General features: G+C 48.4%; 2 protein-coding genes across 2 annotated transcripts; one reads left to right on the top strand and one right to left on the bottom strand.

The window, feature by feature from the left end:
* The first annotated feature begins 521 nt into the window (after positions 1-521).
* Positions 522-2929, top strand: RPS19BP1 (ribosomal protein S19 binding protein 1). The gene is made up of 4 exons (XM_055712602.1): positions 522-665; positions 757-897; positions 1194-1291; positions 2243-2929. The coding sequence occupies exons 1-4, from the start codon at positions 617-619 to the stop codon at positions 2375-2377; spliced, it is 423 nt and encodes a 140-aa protein (XP_055568577.1). The 5' UTR covers positions 522-616; the 3' UTR covers positions 2378-2929.
* An 8549-nt stretch (positions 2930-11478) lies between these two features.
* ATF4 (activating transcription factor 4) lies at positions 11479-14871 on the bottom strand. The gene is made up of 3 exons (XM_005446751.4): positions 14412-14871; positions 12971-13285; positions 11479-12419 (listed from the first exon to the last, which is right to left on the bottom strand). The coding sequence occupies exons 2-3, from the start codon at positions 13185-13187 to the stop codon at positions 11569-11571; spliced, it is 1068 nt and encodes a 355-aa protein (XP_005446808.1). The 5' UTR covers positions 13188-13285; positions 14412-14871; the 3' UTR covers positions 11479-11568.
* Positions 14872-19902: the final 5031 nt, after the last annotated feature.

Below are 19902 nucleotides of genomic sequence, written 5' to 3'. Positions count from 1 at the left end.
CAGATGATAGCTAAGTTTAGCAGACATTAGCATCAAGTCTCTAAAGGGGTGAAAATGAGGGAAGAAAGCTTTAAATAAATAAAGTAATATTGAATAACTTACGCAATCTCTGGCAAAGCGAACCTCCGTGCCAGCGGAGCCTAGCAGAGTTAAATCTGGGGTTTGGAGCCTGACTGAGACAAAACATGACCGCGTTGCTGCTGTCCCCCTTCCTCCTGGCCTGCTATTATTACACCTGTGATGGCTAGAGGCTCCTCGGAGTCCCCACTGCAGTGGCTTTGTGAAGGTGTAGCGCAGGCAGCCTGTGGGCCAGCTGCCGGGCCACACACAGCAGAGGCGGAGGAGAGAAGTGCGGGTAAATGAGAACCACCAGCATGAACCCGACGTGCCCACTGCTCAGCACGGCTCTGAGGTACTCGCCACATAACACGACGCCACAACATGGCGCCACGGACCTTCCCGCCCAACACGCGCCGCAGCTCCCTCTGCGCATGCGCGACAGGCCGCGCGCGGTGCCGGAACTGTGGCGGTGAGGAAAACGGAAGTGGCGTCACGCGCGGGCGGAAGTGTGGCGCCGAGACACAGGAAGTTGGCCGCCGGCGGGGGGTACGCCGGCATGTCGGCCTCCCTGCTGCGGCGAGGCCTGGAGCTGCTGGAGGCGCCGGGTGAGCCCGCGGGGACCGGGGGCTGTGGGGGCGTGGAGAGGGTGATTCCTGGCGTGCGGCTCGGGTCACTCCGTCCCTCCTCCCGCTGCAGGCCGGGGAAAGGCGCCGCCGGGACTCACGGAGGGGCGGGACGGCCCCAGGGCGGCGGGCGCTGCGAGGCGGAGGAAGAGGGCGCCGGAGCCCCGCAGGAACAAGGCCACGGTCAAGGGCAGAGTCGTGAAGTCAGTGATAGGTGAGTCCCAGCCCACCTCCGGGGGAAGAGAGGCAGCTTTGCCGCCCTCCACAGCCCTCGCACCGGGTCCCCTTGTGGTGTCCCACAACCACCCTCCCGGTCGTTTGTATCCATCCCTTCCTATCCTTCTGGATGCCTTCTGGTGTCCCCGGCTTAAACACAGCCTGATCTGTGAACATGCCCCAGTTCCTGAGCTGTCTTTTTCTCCCGGGACTTTGCTGATCCTTCTCTGTCTCTCTCTGCATACTGCCTGGATGAGCAGCTGATGTGTTTTATCCCTCTCTTCTTTGTTCTAGAGGAGTATCATAAGAAGAAGGCTGTGAATCACTTGAGAGCAAACCTGCAGTACATGTTGAAGGGACAATTTGTTGCAAACAAAGCCATCACAGAACAAGTAAGACTGTCATTTCTGTTTGGGAGTCTGCTTCTGCTGAGGGACACAGGTGAATGGGAGTGATCCCCAGATCTTCCAGTTAGACCCTGTGCAAAGGAGTCAGGTTAAGCTTCTGGTTGCAAATGATCTTGAGGAATTTCTGTGTGCACTGGCAAATAACTTACTAAGCTTTAAACTCTTGTTGATATGTTGTCGCCTGTGATGTTTTCTGATACTAATTAAAATGTACTGACAGCTGTTGGCTTTTCTTAATTATCAAAGATCTTTCGTAGCTTCAGCTGGCAAAGAAGCCCTGGTTCAGACCTTCACCTTACTGTCTATTGACCTGGCCTTCTCTGTAGCTGCAGGCTGTTCAGCAAGGAACCAGATGTGCTGCTGGCTCATGTAGTAAGAATTTAATAGCACCTTGAATGATGTTTCTCATAACTTGAGAATTTAACCAGTGGTCTTCCCCAAAAGGTAGTCTCATGCCAGGATTTGTAGAGGAGAAGAGCTGACTCTGCTAGAATTTTGGGCTATCTTTATGAGATACAGGCTGTTAATTTACATAAAACAGTGGTTTAGGCAGTGTTTCTCAGGCTGGAGGTTGTGAAAGGAGGTGATAATATATTAGAAAATGCTGATGGAATTCAACCAACTTGTTGGGTTTTCAGGTTGTGTCATGGACAGACAGGATAAAATAAGGTCATAGTTTCAGAATATCTCTGTGACCTTACCAGAGAGTAGTTTTCCTATTTGACTCCAAATACCAAGTTGGTATTTGCTGTTGTCCCAGTGACCTGCTTTGATTAACATCGGTGATTGCCTCTCGACTTTTCTTTGAAGGTATTCGAGGTTATAGCAGGGTACTAGTAGAGTAGCAGAGATGTTGCAGGTGAGCTTGAAAATCACAGTTTTGTGGTTTGGTCTGGATAACAATGACTTATTTTTTTCCTTTTTTATTATCTGAAGGTTCTTGCTCAGAACAGAGGCAGGAAGGCCAAAGATCAGCCTCCAAAGAAGATGGCAAAGAAGAAGCCTGAGGGCACTGTCTTTACTGAGGAAGATTTCCGTAAATTTGAGAGAGAATACTTTGGGAGACCATAAACAACATGACAGGGATTCTTGCAGCTACAGTCCTTCTGCAGCTTGAGTGCTCAGCATACAGAACTGGCTATTTTGTTGGTGTATTTGAGGTAGTACATCAGAGATGTGCATCTGTCAGGGTGGGCTTTAATGTCATACTTGCAGAGCAGCTCTGCATCTGTGCAGAACTTGTTACTGGCCAGCTAGAGCCATGGAGGTTCTCTTGGCTCTGAGATGCACTCTCTTTACAGTTTATCTCCCTCCAGCCAACATGTCTTACATCCTTCATGTAGAAGGGTAGACCAAGCCGAATATAAATCTTGTTCCCCCGCCTTGGGATGTAGGCCTTCTGCCACCTGTGTTATTTGGCAGAGTGCATTTAAAGCACTGTATCTGAATGGAGAAATGTTTTGGACCAGCAATAATAAACCATGAGAAGGGAAGGATGCTTTGAAAGACTATTAAACCTGAGCAGTCCTGCACTTTCTGTTCTTATTACAGCCTCTGTCAGGTTTCTCAGTCATTGTAAAAACTTTTCATATGTCATTTGATTAAATACTTGTTGCAGACACAGCCTCTCTTTGCCTTTGTAATAGTGATTAATTATGACAGGCTACGACTGATGGAGACAAACTGTGTCACTGTTCTGATCCAAGCATCCCTCTTTAGGATGACTCAGTTGTGTGAATGGCCTATCTGATTCATGTTGACACATGTATTTAATCTTCTTTCTGACATGCTCAGGCCTTCAAGGAGTGCAGGTTGGAATGGAGGTGACTCCTCTGTTTTGCTTACTTAGTCTCCCCTCTCCAAGGAAGACCTTTTACAGGGAGAAAGTTGTCCTTTGGATGCTTGTACCTGAGCCTCCCACTCAGGTTCAGCCACGCTAGGAGGGCAGCACTGCTGGGCGCTGCCTGCTCCTGTACCCAGGAGGGGTTGTGACCCAGGTGTTAGTCCCAGCAGAAAGTTAAAACCTTCTGAGCCAGAGATTGTGGTGCTGGGTTGGAGGGATGTTTTTTCTATCGGGCTGCTGCTAAATACCCGGTTGCAACAAATAGAAGGCCCGGCAGGTGGAAGTATTGTTCCAGACGCTTCCTTGCTAAACCACTGTAAATGCGCTTCTGGGGAGCGCCTGCCACTGCCCTTGCCCGCCCCTTACCTAAGAAAATGGGAAATGTGTCCCCTTTGGGGAAAAAGAGGTAAGGAGAAGGACTAATGCTAAGCTTTGGTTAGACTCAGGAGTTGCTTACAAGGGGCTTGGCTGACATGGGCAGCAGCTGCTTAGATGTCAGCACTGGTGAGAATTTGGTATCCCTTCCCTGTTTTCTGATTGGAATTCCTGGTGCTGTCCTCTTGCTGCCTCTTTTGTGTTCTTTCCCTCTTGTCTGCATGGGAGGGAAGGTCACCCAGATGTATGAGGTCCAGACAAGGGAAATAGTGAACATACTGAAGTGTGTGTACTGGGAATTGTGTAATAGCATGTGGGAGGGGCTTTCTTGTAATAGGATCAAGTTCAACTATCTGCAGCCAAAAGTGGTAAATATAGAACAGTTCAAAGACCAATTCCCTTCTTTATCCATTTGTTCTTGCTCCCAAAATTTTAAAAAGTGTAAAAAAAGAGAATGCTTCTTTAAAGAATGAAAGCAATAGTGTTTGAAAAAGTGGTTGATCAAAAGGTGTATATACCACATGTCTCCTTAAAAACTCTACAGTCTGTGCCTGCTGTCGTGTATGTGAGCTGGTCTAACACATGCAACTCCATGTGGAGTTGTCATGGAGACAATTAACAGTGTGAAAAAGGTGGTTGTGCCACAACTTGAGTTTTGAAAGAGGTAGATTTCTGGGGTGATACTCCGTTTCAAATCCTCATCTTCAGTATTTGGTAGTTCCTTTGATCTTACAGAGGTCCTTCATGTCACCCCATGTGCCTCCTTTACCTGTTTCTCCTGCGCACCCTTGCTTCTGTGGTTGTTCAGTTCCTGGGCCCTTCTTTTGCAGGCTGAGGAAAGCAAAAGCCATCCTTTGTTGCTCCAGAAAGAAGCACTAGTAGGGTAATGTGGTTCACTCTGTACAAAACCCTGCTTGTTTGCTTACAAATGTAAGTAAACAGGAAAGCTGTTTTTTCAGAGTTAATGAGGAACTTTATAAAGTGGGGCCCAGAGCAGTTTTCCCCAAGGATAATAACACCTGGATCTGTGGAGTTTTAAAGCTAGATGGCAGCTCTCGTTACTGGCTGGAAAGACTACCAGGGCCAACTAAAGTAATCAACATACTTCTTGTGGGCTGTATGCCATGAGGTATTACATTGTTGAAGAGGTTAAACCTACCTGACTGGATTTTGCCATCTGAAATCAAATTTGGTTGTACAGTAAACAGTATCCTTAAATAAATTATACTTTATTTTGCAGGAGAAAGGAAAAGCAAGCAGAATGAATGGGTGGCTCTATATAAACAATATTCTAGAAGGGCAAAGATCTGACATGTTCTAGCCTTGATTTTCCCTCTCCCTAGCAGAGCAGCAGCTCCTATGAAAGGACAGCAGTGCCACCTGCACACTGGGTAGATAAGGGCAAGACCTGAGGAGAATGTCTACAGGCTAGAGGAGAGAATGGGTACCAGCCTGTCGCATGTGCCTGGTGATAAGCCACAGCTAAACATCTCATACTCCCAGCTTTCTATGTTATGGTCTAGTCATGCCTAGAGCATGCCAGCTCCTCAACTGTACTGGGACCCCATGTAGTGGCTATCGTAGAGCAACCTGTGCCATCTCTCTGTTCCTTGCAGCCAGATTTTTCTGCCCCATGTAAGAGAAGAGGGGGTTAGGGAAGGAGCAGCTGCCACAGCTGCTTTTCCTAGCTGGCCTCCAACCTCTGGTTCCCATGCTGGAAGTTAACACCCTGCAGCCCTCAACCCCTGGACCTGCTAGACAGCATTTCTCTCCAGCTTGCAGCAGCGCAGGGAGACATCCTGCTGCTGCAGGGTGAGCACCATGTGCTGGCTGAGCTCATCGGGCTTCTGGCTCGCTTCCCAGCTCTGCGACACCAGCTGAGCATCCTGCAGCAGAAAATAGAGGTAGCTGAGCTAGGGAAGAAGGAGGAGGGTGCCATCTTAGGGTGCATCCCCACCCACACACAGCAGGGAGTTGGAATGGGAGGCAGCAACAGCAGCAACTTTAATATAAATGCAAATAAAAGCTCTGGAGTGTTATTAATGTGGTAGAACCTTTCCAGGGAAATCGTTTAAAGAAGGCAGAATAGTTCCCAGATGCTCAGTGTTGAGCTAGCTTATTGTGAACAAGATTCATCAGGCCTGTTAATGGCCTATTGCTGCCTCATGACGTGAATGGAAAGCAAATAGGAAAATTTGTTTGGATGGGTACAAGCTGATGTAAGCCAATACAGCCTCTGCTGTATGAACAAGTCTTTAGTGTAGAAAGCAACAACAGCTAACACCAGCATTATATGTGTATCAGGAGAGGGCAGGACTGCAAGTGTAAACCAAGAAAAAACGTGTTTGCTCAGGACACTAACGAACTTCTTGCCTTTGAAATGACATGGCAGTAAGAAATCTGGCTGCCAGTGAACAGAGACTGACTGTAAAACTTGCTTAGGCAAAGACGACTTAAAATGCTGAAAAAGCTGTGGAGGAAAAGTGGGGGGAAGGCTCTTAAAAAGTTTTGGCAATCTCAGCCTCTGGTTTCTTTTTCATAACTGATTTACATTTCAGTCTTTACCTACAACACTGATGGGCTCCTGAATATCCTGGGTAAGGAGCTGGTTATTGTAGAAGGTGTACAGCAGCAGCACCCTCAGTAACTCACAAAAGAAAAGTTACAGCAAAAGGAAGTGTCTCATTTTGAGACAAGAATACCCATCAACTCAACTAAAAATGAGGAGTGTAAAAGAAGGCAGGCTGCCTCATGCCTGTTTGCAGCTCAAAACGTGGAACTCCAGCCAAGGCAGGCTGAAGGGTTAGTAGGTTTGAGATGGATTAAAGGTTTGCATGTCTATCCATAGTTACATTAAATAGGATTAACAGTGCCAACCACTAATGGTGTGGGCAGGGGAAATAAAAAGCATGACGGTTGCTCTGCAGCTGTCTACAGGGTTACATGCACCTTTTTCTGAACGAATTAGCTGTTGGCAGGGCTAACCAGTAATCTAGCCAAGCTGGTCTGTCCTGAGCTGCACCGTGTGTGTGCCAGCAAGATCATTTATCTCTTTTAATGGGAGGCAAAGACTAGGTCTTTTTCTCTGCCTGCCTGCGCACTGCAATGAAAATGCAGAGGAGTTACAGATTTAGCCAATTCTCTGCCCTATATAAATTAAGCTGACATGTCTGCTGCACTTGAAACTTGCTCCCTGCCATTTCTTAAAAGGGTGTGTATGTATAAAAGAGGAAAAAAGCAGCTGAAGGAGAAATGAGAGATGGCTAGCCATTACTTGGAGAACATGCACCCACGTAATAGGGAAATTGGAGTTTGTGGGTAGGGCTAGCTTCATTCAGTGGCTTGTGACACTGCATGAATGCACTGAAAATAATGCAAAGACAGCATACCTGGGATACCTGAGCAGCCAAAATAGTACTGCCTAGGTCAGGGGACCAAACTCCTCTGTTAATTCACAAGGCCCAACCTGTAGGCCTGAAGCATTTCAATGGGAAATTCAGCAAAGAGTGAGCTTGTTTGGCTCAGCAAGGGATGCTCATGGTAAGACCCCAAGACTGTCTTTGTACTGGAAATGAAATGCAGCAGGAGGGTAGATGCTGGACTGCATGGCAGGGCTGTGAATACAGCAGGAGGACATAGAGGAATTTGTGTTATGGTTGTCTCCAGAAGCTATTTGAACTGTATTAGGAAAAAATCAGCATGCAAAAGGTGGAAATTATGCCTATAGAAAGGACAATATAGATCCTGTTGATTCTGAAGGCCTAAGCCTATGGAAAGATAAAGAAAACTACTGTTATTCTGGAAAATTTATAGATTTCCCACAACAAAAAAAGGTTTTCTGAATCAGGAACAGATGTAGTAAGTGGAGAAGAAGGGTGGCTACCCAACAGCAAGGGCTGAGAAAGCAAGGGACATCTTAAAACAGAGAAAGTATATGGATATCTCAAGAACAGAAGCTGAACCCTACCTAAAGAAAAGGTGAGGCAATACTTAACAAGGCTGTGGGAAATGTGGGTGAAACAAGAAATGTATTTTTTTCAGGAGGCATATGACTGCTCTCTGGAAACAACATGGCTTGGGGGCCGGGGGAGAGGGGGCTGTGACTGGACTGCCTACCACTCTATGAAATGGTTTTGATCAGAATAACCCTTTTTTCTTTCTTTTTCTTCCTACCAGTCCAGCTCAGGAGTGCTGGGGGAGCATTCACCTCCCAAAGGACAGCCTGTCCTTGCAGCTATTTCTGGGCTTTCTGCCAGGGCAAAATCTATTTGGAAGATTTTATCATCATTCTTTCTTCATCTTCTAAAGCTGCAACTGGGGGTTTATTTTTGTAAGCATGCTGCAAAGGTGCATCTGGTTCTTCATGCAGGCATGTGGAGAAGTTGTCAGTGGTGGTGGTTTCCTCTTTTCATTTGCAAAGCGAAATGCAAGCACCTGGTTCTCTCTAAAGGCAGAATGAAGAGGAAGGTAGTTATAAGTATCATTGTATAACAGCAGAAACAAGCTTGTGAAAAGAAGCCATATGTTGTCAGAGCAGCTTTGTGAGACGTGAACCACTGGGAGTTGTTTGGTTATGTATGGAAGTACTGGAGTCCTGCTTACTATGAAGTGCAAAATGGGCTAAGGGATCAGGAGCCTGAGGGTCATGCACACTCTGTGTGTGAAGTCCACTTTACTGCCCTTAATTCAGAGGAAATATAATTGAACCAGAAATCCCATCAGCCATGCCAACTTCAGATTCAAATAGGTTTTATATAATATAGATTGAGGGAACTCTGCTGTTTCCAAGTATGTAGAAGAACTGGGCTCCTCTGAGTGTAGGTAAATCCTGCGTTTTATGCACTAGTCTATTTCTGGACATGGTATTATTGCACTGTACACAAGCCACAAGGATTCGATTAAAGCACATTTGTTCAGAGAGGCTGTGAGAAAAAGAAGACAGCTCCTGCAGTTTGCAAAATGTAAAATCAGTCACCAGCCAGGAGGCTATTAGACTTTTTCTGCTACAGGCTGGAGTTTGTTATGTGACAGTGTCCTCAGTGTTCCTTGCCTCCTGTGGCGGGCTGAACAAGCTGCTGGGATGCAGAGCCAAGTGGTGTGATGCTGGCTGTGCCTAACACAAGCCTGGAGGAAAGGTCTAAATGGAAAATGCCAAGGAAGAGCCAATCCTAATCTCCAGCCTGTGTAAAATCTTAACTAAGTTACTATGTATGGAAACATGGCGTCATTTCAGCAAGCGTTGCATAAGGTTGCTATATCGGATGCCTCTGCAAAGCTGCAAGCTCAGAGCCTCAGCAAATCATAATGACACCAACAGCTCTAAGAGCAGATTTCTGGTTCTCCTGCAAGGAAGGAGTCCTATAAAACGTGGATACAGGGCAGAGAGCAAAGCAGCACAGATGCGTCACGCATTCCTGTCTCCTGTTCCAGCTCTGATCTTCCTTGCCTGGAGTGAGTATAATTTGGTAAACTGGAGGTACATACTCTCTGGAGGGCTGTAGAAACCAAAATCATGTATTTACTGGCCAGCACAGACACTGCCTCGTCTGTCTGCAGAGCATGGGCTCAAAGAAAAATTGATAAATTGATTTTAGTCAGAACTGGCTCACAGACAGCCCTGCCATGGGGTGGGGTTGGGGTGGGGGGTAAATGTGCTGACAGTTTTTCCAGGCTTTGGGTAAGCTGAGTAAGGGCTGCAAAGTACACCCCCTGCCCCACAGCCTGGGCTGCTGCCAGGCTTAAGCAGAAGTTGCGATGGCTCAAAGGGAAGCGGAGGTGCTTGCCCTGTGGCTGGAAAGGGGCATGGTTCTGGGGAAAGGAGGGGTTTGCCCTGCACAGACAAGCCACTTGCTTATACACTCACGTGAGTTGCCATGTTCTCTGCGGCTCAGCTGAGACCACACGTTGTCACCTCAGGTGCAGATTTGATCCATCAAGGGAGACTGTCCTGCTCATTGGGCTTTACTGCCTCTAATTATCCCCATCCCCAGCCTGGCAGGTCCAGCTGATCTGAAAGAAACCTGTTAGGCTGCTCTACCTACCAAAACAAAACACTCCCTTGTCCTTGCATGCAGTCACCGGCAAGTTCTGGAGAACAAAGCGGCACTTAAGCAGGACCTCGATGTGCCTGCAGTTTGCAGAGCGTCCCATTTATACAGCGCGTAGTAGTCAAAGCACTTGCCCAGGCAGTGAGCGATGGGGCAGATACTCCCCATGAAGGTGAGGGGTCTAGGCTGAGACCACTCCACAGGAAACTTGCAGTCTCACGAAAGCCAAGATGAAGGTCTTAGTTACCCACGTACCACTTCCAATGTGGCATGAGCCCCAACTCCTGACAGGGCATCGTTGTGCTGTACTGTAAACAGCACACCCACGTCACCCAGGCACGAGCTGTAAGCACAGACAGGTCAAGTCACCACCAAGGGCCCGGCCCGCTCTGCCCTCCCTGCCAGCGAGCAGCTGCCGGCTGCCAGAAGTTCATCTGCCCGCTGGAGGAGCCTTCCCACAGCAGGTCCCAGAGCGCAAGGCCGTTACCCCATCACCCTTCGGCTAACGGCTCGGGCAACAAATAGGGCTGCAGGACTGCAGCCCTGACTTGAGGATGTAAGGAGCCTGAGTGTCAGAAACCAGGACCCCTGCGAGGCTGCAACTGGACAATTTCCCAGTATCATTAGGGACTTTTTTCCCTCCCCATCCCAGCACTACCTGGAGCCCAGCGCTGGCCAACGCCAGGCCTGAAGCTCTGCCTGCATCCACCAGCCAGGCTGGGGCACGCAGGTGTCTGAGCAGGGCAGCTTTCTGGGTTGTGTCAGTGCAAGTGAGAAGGAATTTTAACTCCTTGGGGAAGGATGTGCACATCCACATGCCAAAGCAGGTTCCAGCAGGCCAAGCAGGGATTAGGTGCTGCCAAATGTGGGTACCAGCAGCCAACACCCCCCCACCCTCCCACAATGATTAAAAATGGCACATTGCAAATCCTGAAGCTTCTTTTAGCAGAATATGGCCATGCTGGATGTGGAACTCCCTCAAATGTTCAGACCCTCACTGAACTACAACCAACCACAACAACCATTTCCTTGCAGTGAGTGGCTATAGACCTACCCATTAACAGAAGAGCACTAATTAGTATCTACAGGTAGAAGCCACCCTGCTACACAGGCTCCTACCTGTCTCACGTCGGTGTTCAAGTTCTCTGCAACATGTGACAGACACCGTCACAGCAGGCTTAGGGGTTTTTTCTCCCCATTCCATCTTTTCTGTTGCCATGCTCCAGCGTTAACGCACCACAGCCCCGCTCGCTGTCAACAACCCCTGCCCACATCACTGGCACACACTGCTCCAGCACACCAGCACCTTCCATTTACGTTTACACCTCCAAATTTGACTCTCCAGTGGCCGACTCAAGAAACCAAGTCTTTCAACACTTTGGTACACAGACACCTTCCATCATGAAGAGCAACAGGAGTAACCTCACCCACGTGCCCCAATTCACCTACTGGTGTGAAGATACCACTTTCACAACTGATGTTTTAGTACCCAGCCCCATTCACCTACTTCAGAATATCGAGACTGAAAAAAAAAAAAAACCACAAAACCACCAAACAACAAAAACACCTCCCACCATGGTCTTGGTGGTCTTTTACTGACCTTGTTATCTTTTATCATCTAATCTTCTATAGACCCTTCTTTGCTGTTGACTCAGGGCATCTCAGTACAATACCACCCTGTAAATTTTAAGTGAGCAAGAAGCCACCTGAGTCACTGTTACTAAATAAAGATCCCAAGCACCCTGTGCACTGGGCAATGCATCCCACTGCCTGGTGGAACAAGCAGCACGCAACAGTTCCAAGCTGTATTCCCCTCTGAAGACACGAGCAGCGCACCCAATAGCTCGTTGGGTTTCCACACAGTGCCAGTGATGCTTTTGCAAGTACCCAGTTAGCCCACACCAGAATTGCAAGTTTACTATAAAATAATTTATTAGACAGCAATACACATTTTAGCAGCAAGCTTATATACATGCACATAAAAACAGCCGACTACCCTACTCGGGGACTCTAGCTCTTTTGCCCTTGGCCTTGCGGACCTCTTCAATCAGATCTTTCAAGTACTGAATTTCCTTACTAAGGGAATCTGCTTTCTCCTTCAGGGCCTGATTCTTCTGCTCCAACTCTCTGCACTCCCCAGACAGCGCCTCCTGTTCTGCTCTCTTCTTCTGCCGGTAACGTGTGGCAGCTGTCTTATTCTGCTCCATCTTTTTCAATTTCTTATCTATTTTCTTTTCTCCTTTTATCTTTGCTGGCACTACCTTCTCTGCAGGATGATCATACGGTTTGGACCGCACAGAGCCACAGCTGGCATCTGCAGGGAACTGGTTGTCATTGGGGGATCCAACTGAATTGGTAGGACTATGTTGGGGTGTCCCCAGGTAGGAGTCTGGGCTCATGCATATTCCACTATCATCAGAATGGTTCTCCTCCTCTTTCTCAGACTTGGTGATCACTACCACAAAGGTGGGGGCCTCCTGTTTTCTTTCTCCTTCCAGAACATCCACTTCACTACCTAATTCTAAACTAAACGAGTGGTCTGGAGTGGAAGTCAGAGACCCTGGGGAGAGGGGAAAAGACCAAAGGGAAGCCAATGGGGCCATTGGATCTGCTCCAATTGGAGATTCAGGGAGATGGGCAATTAGGTCAGTTATCAGTGAAGGTTCTTTGCTGTGAAATTCCTGGATGGTAGGGTTAAATAGGAGATCACACGTGTCTTCCAACGTGGCCATCAGCTCGTCTGGTGAGACGGTGGCTTCCAGATGTTCCATACCTAACAGGGCATCAAAATCAAATTCCTTCAGATCCATCTTCTCCACCATCCACTCCATGCCAGAGAAGGCATCCTCTGCACAATAAAGAGAAGATTACCAGTTCAGCTGAACAGCCACCAATGCAATTCAAGCTTCTGGAGATAACCGAGCAGCTCACACCTTTTAACATCTTTCCCTCTCATATCAATATGAAAAAATTCAATCATGAGGGGGGGGAAAATCCCCTGCCATTTAGCTGCAGAAGACTACAGGGTACAATGTAAGCTGTCAGCTGTTCCAACATTCCATCCCTCTTACTTGAGACCAGAAGAATTCAGGGCCATTTGAAACATACAGCCATGCTCATTTCTTGTGACCTCTGCCAGGGAGCAGTACCGTAACAGCTGGTATGTTATTAAAAGGGCAACAGAAGTATCACTTTACCATATGCCAGTCCAGCAACCAGCAATTCTGTATTGTGTAAGCAGCGCAGTACACATGCTCTCCAAGCAGAGATATGCATGTGAGGTTGCCTACGCCTTTGTGAAAGCTTAGCAACTTCATTTTTTCATCAGAACGTTAGTAAACACATTATGATTATGTGCCATTTAATTGCTGCATTTCATGCAAGTAAGTAATACCTTACCCTGGCTGCTATCTATGGTGTTGCCTAAACTGTCCACAGCAAGCCAATTGGAGGAGACTGCCTTAGCCTTGTCGCTGGAGAACCCATGCGAACCGAGGGGCTCGGCCACCTCCAGGTAGTCATCTAGGAGTCCCAGACTTTCCTCAGCCACCGAACACGGCTGGCTGAAGGGGGATAATGAATCCCCCAACAGCATCTCGTTGTTCAAGAGGCTCATCTTCGACAGTTTTTAATGCTTTGATGGTGAAGGATGTAGACAAGTAGAGGGTCTTTTTGTCGACTACAGCAATGCTGCTGTGCGGTGCCTTGAAAAACCTGCGAACAAAACTTGAATTCATCAGCACTTGTTTGACCAACATAGTACCTTTTCAACAGCAATACCACCTCAGGAAGTATGGTGGTACTTTCTAGGCTTGTCCAACTTCTCCATTTTCGGGATTGCTCTCTGCCTCCACAACATCATCTCTGCGCTTTTCTGACTTCTTCCTACTGGCTCGCCAGGGCCAGCCGCAGGTGCGAGCCTCCGGCCGCGCCACCCGGCTCCCGGCTCCCTCACGCCGGCTCCCTCAGGCCGCAGCGCGGGCACGGCCGCCGGCCCCACCCACCCGCGTGACTCACGCCCACGCCGGCAGCCGCAGCCATTTCGCGATCCTGCCGCATCCTCCTCCCCACCCCGGCAGCGGCCGCCATTTTGTGTCTTGCCACGTTTCCACCGGGGCTCCAGCTCAGGGCGCCTCAGGCTGCCGCCCAGGCTTCGCATGGCCCAGCCGTGCCGAGAACCCGGGAGGCAGCGGTGGAGACGCGGTGGGAAAAGGACAGCGGACCTCTCCGAAACGAGCTGACGGCAACAGGGCGTCTGGGTGAGAAACCGAACCCAGTGTCAGACATTTTCCAGAGGCTTATGAAACCTCTCCAGATCATCGGGGAGACTTAACGCTACGGTATTACACGGAGTACAGTACTGCTGCCAGGTTACGAGCAGCCCCCGTTTATCTTAACTCGGGACGATACACCAGATGGTATTTACGCTCTCAGAACCCCGGTGTCTCCAATACCCCATTTCCCGAAGCTACAGAAACACGCTCCCACGCGGGGTGTGGGTACACCCTCCATAGAGAGGTACTGCTCTTACACCCACGAAAATTCCAGCGAATGGAAGATTCTCGGACATTTAGGAATTGGAGTTGTGTTTATGGAGAAGAACACAGTAGTTTCTCGTAATGTGTTCTGGAATGGCATTTCCTGCTGTTTCTGGCACCCGCCGCCCAGGGGAAGTTGAGCCCCACAAGGATGCCTCCCCCCCGATCTTTTCTTTCCCAGCAGATACCACCCATTACCATACGGGTGATAAACACAGCCTCGAAGCCCACTTAAAAGGGGTAAGAGTGCGACTAACGCCACACAGGAGTGATAACCCCCATGCCTGGCACACAGTACTCACGCCATGGTTGCAGATGCCGGGGATGTGCCGAGGCCGCCGCCGCTGCTGCTGCGCCTGCTGCACTGGCCGATGCCGCCGCTGGCCCTGCCGCCCTTAAAGAGCCATGGCGGCCCGGGGAGGGGAGGCTGCTCCGGTCCGCGCCGCGCGGGAAGGCGTTGCGCGTACACGCACTAGGACAACCTCTATTTTCGGCAACAGACACACAATGCGGTGGCACCGCCTGCGTGCCGCGCTTATATAGGAACCGCCTGAAGCAAAACAAGATCCGACTGTGAGGTATCCTTCCGCCAAGCGTCACCTGCCTCTCCCAGCGCCCGCCGGCCTGTAACCTAGCTTTCTGGGCTTCTCTCGTGTCAGTCTGCTGCGAATTAAACGCAGGAACCGCCGGCAAAAGCTACCGCTCAACGACGGAGCAGAGGCGGAGGGACTACATGGTGTACATCCGCGTCGGCGGCCTCCCCGCGAGGCGAACCGCGTCACGTGATCTGAGCAGTTGAGGACGCTCCCCCCGCCCCTCCCGCGAGGAGCTTTGGCGCCGGAGGGGGGGGAGCTGTTCAACCGCCAACAAAGACGGGGCGCTCGCTTAGCAGGCGTCACGCAGATCGCCACGTGGGAAGGGGGGTGCTCATTGGCTAGAGGCGAGTTGCTCACGTGCACTGTGCGCTGCCATTGGCCAGGGTCCGAAGGAGGCCAGATGCTGAGGGGAAGGCGGGGGGGAGCGGCGAAGAGCGCAGGGGCCGGGAAATGGCGTCTGGGGCGGGAGTGGGGGCTGCGCCCCTTACCACAGTCCTGTGCTGTCGCTGACTTGTCCCTCTCGAAACAGGACGTGTTCCCCCTTTTAATTTCCAACGGCCTTTTTTCTTCGCCACACGAAGTCTTGCCGAGGCCAAGCCGGAGCTGGCAGCTGCTGCTCAGGCCGAGGTGCTGGCACGGTTCCTCTGAAGCGCTGAGGCGGGGCGCCGACATGGCTTCCTGCTCCCGCAGATAGTGTCGGCCCGGGGCCGCGTCGCCTTCCCTCCCTGCCTGCCTCACGCATGCAGCACTTAGATTATGGCTGCTTCGAGGCGTAGGCTGTTTGTGTGTATGGTGGCATCTGTGTCTGACCTGTGCCTGCTGGCTTTGCAGCAGCCCCGGCACAGTATCAGCCTGGAGTTGTTCATGTGGAGCTTTGCTGGAGAGCCATGTTGCTGAGCAGCCGAGAGCATGAGTCTAATTAGTGACTTCAGCCTATGCAAGAGCTGAAAATGAAGCTGGTTATTTCCCAGCTGAGGAACAAGAACTTCCTCTCCTACTATGCAGTTTCACACTTATACAGTTGCTTTTCTGTTCTCTGTGCAGACTTTACTCTTGACTGATGTCAGCATTGATGGATCACTAAAGTGCAGTTTCACATTATGTTTTACTGATCTAAATCGACTTTCTGCTAGGAAAGAAGGCAGCCCTCCCTCCTCCCCCACCCTATTCCTGGCTATACAGTTCCACCAGCTGGTCTGGCCCTTAGTAAGCCAGCTAACCCAGCAGGAAACTCAGGGGGGTAAACAATTTTCTACTGGTTTCAGTCCCTTCATCATTTCACTCACGTCAGACAAGCTTTGGCCAGCTCTGGTGAGCTGGGAAGATTGGTGCCTGTGTGCTTTTCTCATTGTGTTTGTTATCCAGCTTCAAACAGTTGTTTTTCTATGTTGCCATCAGCTCTGAGAACTGCGGTGAATCTTTGCTTGTTCAATCATCATCCTGCAGGTCAAATTGCTCTCCACTATGTCTGCAAAATGCTCCGCTATTTTCTCTAATACAACTATCTTTAAGTTAGGGCCTCAATAGTATTGTGTAAAGCCACAGCCTTCAACGAGTTTGCTCAGGTGTACCTGCCTGGCACTTACTAAACAACTTGACTGATGATTTGCGAGGACAGGTGTGACCCAGTTTCTACTTTTAGCAGTCTGATGTTACCATCATCCCTACAGAGTATGTCATTCCACATCTGTAAACTGAACACTAGCTGCTGAATGAAAAAAGCGATTTTTCCTCCATGTTGGTTTGTTGTGGGGGTTTTTTTTGGTTGGTTGTTGGTTTTGGGGGGGGGTTGTTTGCTTTTTTTTTGGGGGGGGGGGATGTGTCTAGAAGCAAGCACAGATTTTGGAATGAGTCAGTAAAATGGAGGAGGCAAAGAAAAATGTGCTCCAACGCCAGAAAACACCACAACAGCAACTGAGTGATCTAAGATGACTGTTCTGATAAATACACTATGGAGCAGGCAGATCTTGCTTCAAAGCGAAGTTTAGAGAATGCGGCAGTTTTTAAAGTAGCCAAGTGGGTGATTGGCTGGGTGGCTGGGTGGACAGCATCTTCATGTCCTCACTGGCTAAGGGAGAGCTCTCACATTCCCTGCCATGCCTGCTTGCCCCTCCTTTAAGTGAAAAGAGTGATTGTACAACCATAATCATAGCTAAATAAACAGAAATGCTATGCACACCCAATCCTTAATCTTGAAAAGATAATTATAGATTTCACTGAAAGGACTCTGGGTATGTGCAAGAAAGAATCATGCAAGCAAAAATGAAATATGCAGTGAGGAACTTAACCCAGATCTGCCTGTTTCCTAGCTGCATGGTTTCCATTTTGGGTGTAAACTTAATGTGGAAATTTGCCTGCGTTATGAGCTCGAGATGGAAATTTTTTAACAATCCCCAGTCCAAAAAGTGAAATCAAGTAACCAGAAGCCAGTCATTTAGTGAACAGCATATTTTTTCCCCATTTCCTGAAGGACTGCAGAATTACTGTTGTTACATAATATCATGAGCTATATCCCCGATTCATTTATAAATCATCTCTCTGCATTTACACATATTACATCAGAAGTTTTTCCTTGGTGGCTAGAGTTTTTGACTGAGGTAGAAGACACTTCTCTAAGCCCAAGTAACAATTCCTTGGGAATTTTTGTACAAACAAAAAAAAAATTACGAGTCTTTTCTATGCAGAGAACTACTAGCTACCCACTACTAACTCAAAAGTGTCTAAAAAGTGTTCCTTTCCAGTATTACAGAATAGATTTGCAGCTCAGAGATTGAGAAGAAAATTGAATTTACAGTGTAAAAAAGGTAGTTTCTGCATGAAGATTAATTTGTATGCATGGTCAGTGAACTTCTGCTGACACGTTAACAGTTTTAGCACTGTGGATGTTATCTTCCTGCCCTGGGTGCCATACCTCAGCAAAGAGAGCTCCTGTGATAGGTAAGCTCCATCCTGACCCAGAAGCAAGGAGCCAGCCACCGGCAAAAGGAGCTGCTCATGCAGAGCTCACTGCAGGATAGAGGCCAAAGTGACCTTGCTGGGAAGTGATGAACTGCCCTGAATAAATACAGCACTGCAGAAAGCCACCTCCGGCCAAACAGCAGCACCAGGGTGTGAAAAACGAACATTCCTCCTTCATTAAGATGGAAGGTCAATATATGTGGGGGTTTGTTTGTTTGTTTGTTTGTTTTTTTAAGTTAAAGTTGCAAAGGCAAAGAGGTTTTCTTCTTCCACCCGCAAGTATACAGGAGATAAACATGCTGAATGCTATGTTATTAAGTACACAAAAGACAGGGAGGACGTAAATGTTTCCATAGTAACATCTCCTTGCACAGCCTACACAGTCTGTATAGGATGCTCTCAGGGACTGTCAGTGGGGGTGAAATACTCATGGGCCTCTGTAGCAGGGGATCAAAGTGTGTGTGTGTGGGGAGTATATATTGCTGGGGCCAGGGAGGTAAACAGCAAAAGTAACAGAGATAGAGGTATTTGTTTATTTGTTCTTTCCTGGAGTGCTGGGAAAGCCACAGCCAGGGAGAAGGGCTGGCAGATGCTGCATCAGGAGGGTGCACAACCCCCATGGTGGCACTGGGCAGGCAGCTTTGGGCCCCCGCTGAGCCTCAGTGCCCTGGAGAAGGGACGAATGGGCTTTTGGCGGGCGCTGGGCCCTGCTGGGGTGGCTGGGGAGGAGGGGTCATTGCCTGCTTTGCAGAAGGATGGGTGTGAGGGCAAACCCCAAGGGGATTCTTGTGATAATTTCTGTCCTTTGAACCTTCCATCACAAGGGACAGGAAGCCTTACTCCACACTTCAATGAGCAAATCATTTCCAGAGACCAGCAGGAATTTTTCCGGGAGACAAAAGTGCCAAGGGAAAGACAATGGGGAAATGAGGCAAAGCAGCTAGACGTTCTGAGCAATTTTGAGGGAGAACTACCTACAACCTCTATAGCACAGGCTAATTTGCAGTGCTCAGTTGCTTCTCTCCTCATGTGGCACAAACGGATATCTGAAGGATCTTTTCTGCCAGATTCTCATCGTAAGCTCTTTAGGGATTGCTTTATAGGCGTTCCATTTTAAAACTAGATTGAAAAGAAAATATATGTGATTAAAGATAAGGCTGGGAGGTATTAGTGTCCCTCTTTTATTACATACAAACAGAAAATAAGTTAGCCATATGCTCTGCCTGGTTTGTTTTGGACTAGTACACCAAATGGAATCTCTAATAAATCATTCATTGCTTACCCACCCCCTCACTATCTTCTGTTTCTATCCTGTTATGTAAATATCACTGACATTTGAAATGAGACTAATGAAAAAAAAGCATTAAATCTGCAATTTACATTTGCAACTTACAGTTCAATTATTTTAGACAGATATGGAAACAATCCTGGTTGTTCACCTACATTTTTCTTACTGAACAAACGTGGGCATGCCAAGCACATGCTGATGGCTCACAAAATACGTCTCTCCAGAGGCTTAGTTACTCAGAATCAGCCAGGCTGTGGCCAGCTGCCACAGGTAAAAATGTTGTGCAGATCTGGTAAGAGGGAGGTGAGTTTTAACTTGTAACTTGCCCAAGCATGAATTTCTTGAACAAAGCTACAACTGGCTAAAAATGATGTTTAGCAAAAAATATGTGTGAAAGGCGGGGAGGGGTATGTGCTGACTTTTTGTTCAGACCATGCAGGATTTTTTTTTGTTTTCTCCATGTCCAGCCTTGTTTTATTATGATGAAAGGACCTGGAGGTCAAGAATAATGCCTCATGTGTGTTAGCACATGTGGGAGCTGTTTAGCACACAAACAAAAGCCTTCCAGTTGTCCAAGCAATAGAAGAACAGAAACATATCTCATAGCAACTGTTGTTCTTCACAGGGTTGTAGTTCATGTGACCTCCGCTGCAGACTGTGTATTCAGTGCGTATCAAAATGCACCAAATCTGTATGTTATCAGCATCTGCTGGAGTCACATATGCCAGGTACCTTGTGCCTTTCTGTGCAAAAGGATGAAGAGGAGAGCAGCAATGAACATTCCTTCTTTTCTAGCAGTGTGAAGTTAGCAAGAGCTGAGGCCTGACAAGCGGGTACAGATTATGAGAGTGCAGCGTCTCAGACAGCCACAGACACCAGTGGGTGAGCTAACAGCCTGTCACCACTTCAGTGGATTTGTCTTTTCAGTCTCTCAGTGCCCCTTAGACTTGT

This window comes from Falco cherrug, chromosome 5 (assembly GCF_023634085.1).
Source record: "Falco cherrug isolate bFalChe1 chromosome 5, bFalChe1.pri, whole genome shotgun sequence".
NCBI classification, from domain to species: domain Eukaryota; kingdom Metazoa; phylum Chordata; class Aves; order Falconiformes; family Falconidae; genus Falco; species Falco cherrug.
This window is presented reverse-complemented; position numbering and strand designations above follow the sequence as displayed.

Bases quoted from the DNA above. Each gene is read 5' to 3' on its own strand.
- RPS19BP1 (XM_055712602.1), top strand. From the start codon at position 617: ATGTCGGCCTCCCTGCTGCGGCGAGGCCTGGAGCTGCTGGAGGCGCCG. The intron at 666-756 runs GTGAGCCCGCGG...CTCCCGCTGCAG, and splicing joins GGAGCTGCTGGAGGCGCCGG to GCCGGGGAAAGGCGCCGCCG. The intron at 1,292-2,242 runs GTAAGACTGTCA...TATTATCTGAAG, and splicing joins ACAAAGCCATCACAGAACAA to GTTCTTGCTCAGAACAGAGG.
- ATF4 (XM_005446751.4), bottom strand. From the start codon at position 13,187: ATGAGCCTCTTGAACAACGAGATGCTGTTGGGGGATTCATTATCCCCC. The intron at 12,420-12,970 runs GTAAGGTATTAC...TTTATTGTGCAG, and splicing joins CACCATAGATAGCAGCCAGG to AGGATGCCTTCTCTGGCATG.